Raw genomic sequence first — 8,958 nt, forward strand, 5'->3', positions numbered from 1 at the left:
AAGTTTCCAAAACTAGATATTCTTATCAACAGCACAATCAGCGTTGCCATAGAAAAGTCATTTTATCTGTTAAAAAAACAAGAAGACAAGGAGACCAAACAGCTTTTTATTTTTCTGGGTCATCTTTTTAAACTTAAACATATTAAACACAACCCCCCACAAATATGTATATATATATATATATATATATATATATATATAAAGATGTGTATTGCATCACAAATAAGAAAATGTTTTCTGGTTTGAATTCAAGGAGAAAAACAACTTTTTCTGGGTACAGAGTCTATTTCCATTTGACCTTGCAGCAAGAGCTTGTTATCCTTAACTTTCGCAACTGAAAGTTTTTATGTTATTCTTCTAAAAGCCAATTAAAATATAGAATAGTAACTCTAAAGCTAAGAAAAATATGAGCTAAATCATTTTTGCTCTCTTTTTTCACTTTGAATTTTGTAGCTAATTCAATCCCAACAGTTTCAAACTTATCTTTAGACTGGCGGTTTTCTGTCTCCATTTATTTAAAAAAAAAAAAAAAAAACAAAAGTACAATCTTTATATGCAAGGATTTGGAAATGGAATGGCGATTAAAAAAAGATTACAGCCCCGATGAATTTTGCCAACAATAACATTTTGGTAAAAACTGTTCATCCTTCATGTTGTCTTTAGCTAAACTGGCAATAAATCCTCACAGACCAACGAAAACGACTTCAGTCACAGTCAAATAGTCGTTAGTCTGTCACAGACACTGGTTTTTAGTCTCAGGTAGCACCACAAATAAAATCTTCAGATCAATCTACCTTTGTGTTTGCTCCAATGGTAAAAAAATAAATAAAAAGTAAAAAAACAGCAGAAAAACAGAAATCCATCTATAGATGTCCACACCAAAATATTTTTAAAGAATTGACAGTACAGCCATGAATATGTGTAGCTTTTAGATGGGAGAAAGCCAAAGATATTTCAGAGGGTTTGTCTTTAGTAGTGATGCCAGACAAGAATAAAAGTGAGCACTGCCCAGTCAAAGAGCTGCAGCTGAAGAATGGCAACCGTCCCACAGTCATCCCACGCTCTTGATTGGCTGTTGGAGCGAATGAAAGCTCTCCAAGAAATTACACGACAGATTTTCAAGAAACCCCGGGAGAAAACTGAGAAACTGGTTTAGTGTCACAATTCATCTAAAGCAGCTCTAATTGGAGGAGACCGAACCAAAGCTGTGCACTTAGCCAAGACATACCAGAAAGGAAACGTATTTAGAGACTAGAGATCATTAAAACACCAGGCAGATGAAGTTCTGAGTATCTGATCTACTGTATATATCTTTGTGTTTGGTTAAAACAAGCTTGTTCTTCTTTCAGGGAAGTTACTTGTACTTTCATTGGTAGAGTTTCCTGATGTCAGGGCGAGCCCACATGTAGGCAAACATTTCTATGCATTCTGGTCTTTCATCCACACAAAAACTCAGTTTTATACAACTAAAATTTATTATTTTTAAACTCCAACCAAAGTGAAGATTTAATAAAACTCTGTATCTGTGTTTGTGTGGCTACGTGGGAAACAGTCTATGACAAATAATACGTCAATATATCTATATACTCAACAGGGAGAAAAAGAAGAATTTGAGTGGTTTTAAGTCATTCTTGAACATTTTTTTCTGCATTATTTTTCCCTTTGTTGTGGCACACGGCAATAAATTAATAACACCTACATCTCCAAGTTTCATTTTGTTTGAAAGGCAAGTAAAAGAATCGTCTTTTACGGAGTGCTCTAGAGGACATGAGAAAAATGTTTTCTTACCTTTGTGTTACCTTGCAATATACTTACTGCAATATTTGCTGGTCTATTTTGTAAACAGTCACAAATGTCAATTTAAAATTTCAAATGTATGCACATTTAAAGAGCCTCAGTGTTTATTCTTAACTCTGTGGTGCAAAAAACTGATTGAAAATGTATTTATTCACTGCATGTTTATGTCTGTAAGTTTGCAAAAGTATTGCGAGGTAAAGCTAAAGTATTGCGAAGGAATGCAATACTTCAGCGAGGGAACGCAAAAATTTTTTTTACCAATGTCCCCTATGGGGCCCCATAGTCTTTTGCCCTCCAGCACTGTGCGCATGCGCAAAATTTACAGATGTAAAAAATAACATGAAGTATGACCGGACACACAAACAAATGTCCTCACACAATGTTCAATTCCTAACAGGAAGTTGAGGTTGTTTTGAAGCTATTTGATTGGCTGACATAGGTATCAGCTTTATGGTACACTGCCCCCTATGGGTCTGGCACATTTAAAATGACGCTCAGGCCAGATTTGGGCGGATTCATTGGATGAAAACTTTTCTGAAAGCAATCCTGTGTGTATAATATTATTTCTTTAAACGATGTGGCAGAGATATTTGCTACATATGTAAAAGGCCCAAGAGTAGACATGTCTCTGAATAAAATAACTCAAATAAGAAGTAAGGGAAAACTTAGTAAAAATACTTCTAGACATATTTTTTTTCCCCAAAAAGTTACTCACGTAAGTGCAACTAGATACGACCCACCTCTGGTAGGAACATATTTATTGTCTAATTTGAGATTACTGTAAGTAGCTTTACTTTGCCAGCATAAAAAACAGCCAGTCCATGTTCTGATTGCAAAAGCTACTTTGCACAGAAAGAAAGCGACTTTATCGATCCCACCCTGCCTTTAAAGGCAGCAAAGGATGAAGACTTGTTTAGTTAGAGATATTTCATTACAGCATGGATTAAAAAGCCCATCCTTTCCTGTCTGTGTATGTCAACATAAAAGCTCTGCCAACGCAGAGATTTACTGCACAACAGCGCGGCTCACTCACCCATTATTACAGGAGAACATGACCATCATGCTGATGAACACTGGACTTTGAAATCAATGTTTGTGAGTGTGTGTGTGTGGGGGTGTGTGTGTGTGTGTGTGCTGTATCTACTGAGCTAAATGGCTAAATGTTTGGGCTTCTCCTCACACACCGGTTGGGTTCATTTCCATACAAGAGAAACGCTTTTAGCCTCAAACTGTATTTGACTAAGTGTCCTTCAGGGTTAGTTAGGGAGCAGGGCGGTTCAGACGGTGCCTGATTTAAAAGTTATTTGGAGGAACCGGGGTCTCTGGGAGTGGCCCCCCCCGACCTAATCCAGAAACAGACAGCTTACTCCTTCTCCAGAGGAGGGAGAGGGGAGATGAGGATGTAATGGAGGTAACCCAATTAAGACGAGGCTCATGGGGTAAAAACAGGGGATCAGGGCGGGACTGAGAGTGCTGTCCTGTTGTGAGACAAAGAGAAAGAAGGAGGCTTCCACTTGGGTAGGAAAAGTTTAGATAGGAGGTTTAATACTTTCTCATTTAAATAAAGGACTATTTAAAGACCAGTTAACCTAACTGGTCCTGTTTTGGGGTATTAACGCTCTCAATCACCCTCCTTGTGGCGCTGCTCATCCCCAGCCCTTGATCTCTGATACACTGCAGCTAGCAGAGCTTATTGTGAATGCTAATGCTAGTTAGCATGGCCACCGATGACTGGCGATAAACGGTTTTGGTTAACAGTAAGTTATTTCTCCGCAATTAGCACAGCAAAGGCATGAGGATGGTTGACAGCGCTAAGATCCTCCTCCTGGCTCTGATTGGTTGTTCTTAGTCAGAAGTGCATTTCTTCAGATGGCAATAGGAGGAGATTGATCTTTTCAATGATTATCTGTTTCACATTATACTGTCATGGCATGGTGACAATTTAATGAATACGTAAAAAACTTTTTTTTTTTTCACAAAAGTTACATCCTCCTATTATTTAATTTTCCTTCGGGATCTATCAAGTATTTTTTAATTTGGATTGAATTAAATTTTGAAAATATATAGGTTAAATTCAAATTTGTAAAGATAAGAAAGGGAACCAAAAATTGGAGTCAGATTCTTTGACATCTTCAAAACACTTCCTTAAAATACCTGCTTAATCCTTTACTTTATAGAGTTGCCAGTAAAATGTAATAGATTACATTAAAAGTTTGTATTTTATTGAAATTATTTTTTTTTCTAGTTCAGAAATGACATTTCCTTCAGACAAGATGTGATTCACATTAAACTAAACGAGCCAGAAAATGGGCAAAGTCATTTTGAAAAGGAATAATGCAACTGGTGATCGGTGAAGAACGGTAACATTACAAGATTCTACCAATAAGGTAAAGACAAAAATGTGGAAACATAACTTACAACATTATGCCTAAAACAAAATCCCTGTTTCCACTACCACGTTCTTCCCTCTGTGACATTCCCAGACGTTCCCTGGCCAGCTAGGAGAAATAATCCCGACAGGGAGTCCTGGATCAAACCTAGATCCTGTCCCCAGCTGACCACGCCAATTAACCCTCTAAAGGAAAGGGAGACAAAAACATTGGTAACTATTATCTCAAGTTTTTTGTTTTTCTTTATCTAGCTTGACCAGAGCAAATTTTCCTTCCAATAAACAAAGAAAAGACAGCTATAACTTCCATCTACATCATTTAAGTGTAGCTGAAGAGTGAAAGGAAATAAATGCATTCGAACCTCACTCTACTTAGCGTAACAGTTACCAACCTGTTTTTCTGTCAACAAATCCTCATGAGCTAAATTTGGAGTTGAAATGTTTGGTTGGCGAGTGACTTCTCTGTTTAAAAAGTCCCAAACCAAATACCTCGCATACCTCAAGCGTGTTCCAGACAAAGCAACACATCTGCATGCAGGACCTTGGGCTGCACGGAGTTGGGCAGATTACACATCTCTATTCAAAGTATCTGTGGATTAATAAGGCGTAAAATGTTCTGCAGAATGATCCGATAAAGATACAGTGAGCTGCAGCCTTAACTGAGGGAGTTTAGGCAAAAATACAGAACCGGAGCAATTAGAGGAAATGAGGCATGAGGTTGTAAAAGAAAAAAAACAACAAAGAGAGATTCTGACTGGTTTCACAGAACCAGGAGGAGTACGAGCATGCACATGGACACATATCATCGTAACTGGACTTTCACATCAAGCTGCTGGTTCTTTACTGGTCAAAACACAAAAACTGACCATTTAACTATCAGCTCAGATCGAGACCAACACTACAAGTACCACCATTTTTAAACAGAAGTAGAACCATACTTAGCCTTTACACTTTACACTTGTACACTGCATTGCAGTGTATAAATGGCATGCAGGTAATACAGTTACCTTAAAACGTAGTAATAAATTGTTTATTTTTCCACAATATTTATCATTGTCACAATAGTACCACATAATATCATGACAGCATTCTAAGTCCATATCGCACACACCTGTATAGAAACGTTTCACAAATCAGGATCCCAATTTGGGAAATCTGAATTTTCAAACTGACCCCAACATCAAAATCCAATATGGCTACCATGCATGTGTAACAGTGGTAGTGGTAGTGGTAGTTGAAGAAAGTTATCTACACTTCTGAGAATCTCTATCTTGCAAAGTATTTCACATATGTTACACTAAACCACCTCCTTAAGTGAAAACGTTGCTTCAGTGTTTTAACACAAAACACAGAAATATTTTGCCTTCAGTTTGTTTTACTTGCAGCAGTTATGGATTGGCTTTTTGCAGACGTTGCAGCTTAGTCCTGTATAACATCCCATCATTTGAGCATTTTTTTGGACTTGCTAATTGTTGTAATGTTACTAGCAACAGAAGCCAATAATATACTGCTTTTGGGTCCTGGTAATTTTGCCTCTGTAGTTTTTCTAACCAACTTTTGTTTGGGCACAAAATGGTGCATATATGTCTGAGCTTACTGTCCCGACTATACACCTCATAGACCTCACCAAGGAAGCCTGTTAGGGGTATATTGCAACAGACAAGTGATCAATATCAATTGATAATACATCTGATAGAATATTCAATACTCAATACATACAAAATACCACTGGAGATAGGCACCAGCAGCCTGGCGACCCCACTAGGGTTAACCATGTAAGATGATGGATGGATGGACGGACGGACGGACGGACGGTTGGATGGAATATATAGAATATTCACTGAACTATGACTCACAAGAAAGGCCAGCTAAGCTGGTTTGGTGGCATCAATCTTTCTTTGGTTACCAAGCAACAACCTGCTCCCGACTTCAGTTACCTAGCGACAACTGCTGAGTAACGTGCACAGCAGCAGTTTAAGGTTTTGCCACTGTCTCTCATAACTCCTTAAAACTAAGAAAACAATGCGGTGAGGTGAAAGCTGTGGCTAAAACGGGAAAGGTCACGCCACCAGTTTGGTAATAATTTAGATATTTAAAACAAAAAATCTTTTATCAATTATTATCAAAAGACAATTATTGATATCGACTAATATGAAACGCTTATATTGTGACATGTTTTTCAGCCATATCGTCCAACCCTAAGGCATTTCATTCAACTTTGACAACAGGCAATTTAAAGTAATGCCAATAAATGACCATATTCAGTTTGACATGGATGGCAGCCATATTGGATTTTGAGCGCAGCAATGTTTGAGGACCCCCATCTGTTTTAGAGCTGGAATTCTGATTTTAGAGGAAATTTTTGATGTATTTTAAAACAGGGAAAATCTAACTTGTAACTACAAAAAGAACGCCCTATCTATGTAGCACAAGCTTAATCAGAAATAAACTGTGACAAGGTCAAACAAACACTTCCTGACTGAAACGCTCACCAAATTTCACATGCATGGCGACTGCTTTTGATTCTGCTTGGTCTTTGTTCTTGTCGTATTTAAAACTGGGAACAGTAAAAATCCGGTTTCTGTCTGGAAAGAGGCGGTTCCCATAAGCCTGGTCACTGAGCATTTTAATGAGACCCCCCACCCCCCACCACCACCACCAACCCACCCACTGGTTTTGAACTTGGAACTGGAACACAGTTAAGTTGGTTTGAAGTCATTCCCAGATCCGAGCTGTGACAATGCCGCCAGCAATGGTTCCCTGAGACGATCTCCGCTGCACTTCCTGACCAACAAACGTCAAGGGAGGGTAAACAACTCTTACTTTTATCTGTTTTTGCTTTTTTTTTTTTCTTCTGATTTTCATCACAGTTAATTTCTCCTCAATAACCTGCAAAATGTTGATACCATTGATTCCAACACTTCTTGATACAAAGCAACCCAAATGCACAGATACTGGGCTACGTGGAGCTGCACTTTAATTATTTATGGGTTAATACTGCAGACTAGTTCAGTAAGAAATGTTTCCGTTGCAGACTACAGCAAGATTTTTACAAAAAAAAAAAAAAAGATCACCTCCAACTATTTCCCACAACAAGTGAATTACAGCAGGCATGAAAAGAAACAAACATTATGACCACACTGAGTGTAAAACAAAGCTTTCCATCACATTTACTGGCTAACAAAACCCAAACTGCATTGAGTCCATCCAGTTTTAGCCCTGCGGCCAAGAACAGTGGTTCCACAGCAAGGAGCATTAAGGCTTTAATAACTTCTCCAGACTTCAGAGCACAAGGTCACACGCCTTTAAAAACACCCATCACATGTCAGAGTGTTTAAACTGGCTTTTATCGGCTGAAGCCAGGACTCGGAGTGCTAATGAGCAGCATCAATTACGAAGTAATTAATTACACCTTTCAGGGTTTTTACAACGCCCCGACTTTAAGGTCTAAAAAGCTCAAACTAAAAGTTAAACAAGAACAAACTAGACCAGCTGGACATGCTTACTTATCTGTTTGCAATTATAAGTGCAAAGCGAGATTTTTTTTTATTTGTTGTTGTTATTTAGCACGCAGTTATAATTGAACGGCGTCGACGAGTTTGCGCATAAAAATGTCAAGAGCATCCACAAAAAAAAAAAAAAAAAAAAAAGCAGCTAAATTTTCAGTAAAACTTGCCGTCTGTTGTCTGGTTGAAACTTTTTTTTTTTTCTTTAAATAAAAATAATAAGAAGAGGAGTTAAAATGCGGTTTAACTCACCGCTCCGGTTCAGCAGGAAGATATGAAGAAACAGCGGCAGAAACGCTCCTCGTAGGAAAGCCATGTCTTCTCGTTGCTCCTCTCTCCTACTCAGTCCAAACACAAACTGAACACAAGTGGAGTCGGTGTGGAAGAGAAGTTCGGCAGCAGCCCGGAGGAGAGAGGAAGAAGAGGAGGGAGGAAAAGGGGAGGGACGCAATTAAGGTCCTGCCGGGGTCCTCCTCCTATTCCTGCATTTAAAAAAAAAAAAAAAAAAAAAAAAGCAGCTTATCTGTGTTTCTCCTGCTCCAAATTCACATTTCTTCTTGGAAGAAAGACCTTAAGGTTGAGATTAAACATGGCTGCCTTATCGCGCCACACCTTTGAGGTCCCGCTGGCTGCATTCACACAACTTATTTCCTCCCGTATCGGTTGGAGGTGGCGAGTCCTTTTAGGTCTAATTTTGCAGATGCAGAATATTTTTATAAAAGAATAACAAAAAAAGAAAAAGAAAGAGTTTTTGGGCCTGATATGGTTTATCTTTAAAGTGCAGACATTTAGTTTTGCGCCTCAACCTCACAAAATACACAGCTTTTATTTTTTTTTAGTATGTAAACATGGAGAAAGAGCAAAAAGGAGGTGAAATTAATTGTGTATAGAATCACAACATTCAAGCGGAGGTTGCTTTTTGTGGATGAAGCAGTTCTGCTAGCTTCCTCGGATCATGTCCTTTAGCATTCACCAGAGCGGTTCACAATAGACTTATTACAGTCAAACCGAGGTGTGACTCGGTTTGACTAAGCACCACAACTGCGACATTTGTTACATTTTCAGCTGCTGCGGTTCTCTTTCACAACTGCACTGTATCAAACAAACCAAACATTTGAGCAACTGTTTCCCCTCCTCGCCTGTGGTGGCGCTGCACCAACAACAACCTAAACAAAACAACCTCGAAAACCTCTGAAGAAGACACTGAGCGCAACTTTCTGTCAACAAAAATGGAGTGGCGTCAAATTTTTAGCGCTTGAAGGATTT

The 8,958-nt window shown here is 38.5% G+C and overlaps 1 protein-coding gene across 4 annotated transcripts in view; it reads right to left on the reverse strand.

The window, feature by feature from the left end:
- The window catches only part of mcama (melanoma cell adhesion molecule a), a 62,934-nt gene extending 54,835 nt beyond the window's left edge, over positions 1-8,099 (reverse strand). For 2 of the 4 annotated variants that reach the window (XM_032576169.1, XM_032576168.1), the window contains exon 1: positions 7,945-8,098. In XM_032576169.1, the coding sequence (XP_032432060.1) occupies positions 7,945-8,008 (64 nt within the window). In that variant the 5' untranslated portion in view covers positions 8,009-8,098. Of the gene's footprint in view, positions 1-4,215; positions 4,373-7,944 lie in introns of all 4 variants that reach the window. The other 2 variants (XM_032576171.1, XM_032576170.1) reach the window with 2 other exon arrangements.
- Between the last annotated feature and the right edge of the window lie 859 nt (positions 8,100-8,958).

This window comes from Xiphophorus hellerii, chromosome 11, assembly GCF_003331165.1.
Source record: "Xiphophorus hellerii strain 12219 chromosome 11, Xiphophorus_hellerii-4.1, whole genome shotgun sequence".
NCBI classification, from domain to species: Eukaryota; Metazoa; Chordata; class Actinopteri; order Cyprinodontiformes; family Poeciliidae; genus Xiphophorus; species Xiphophorus hellerii.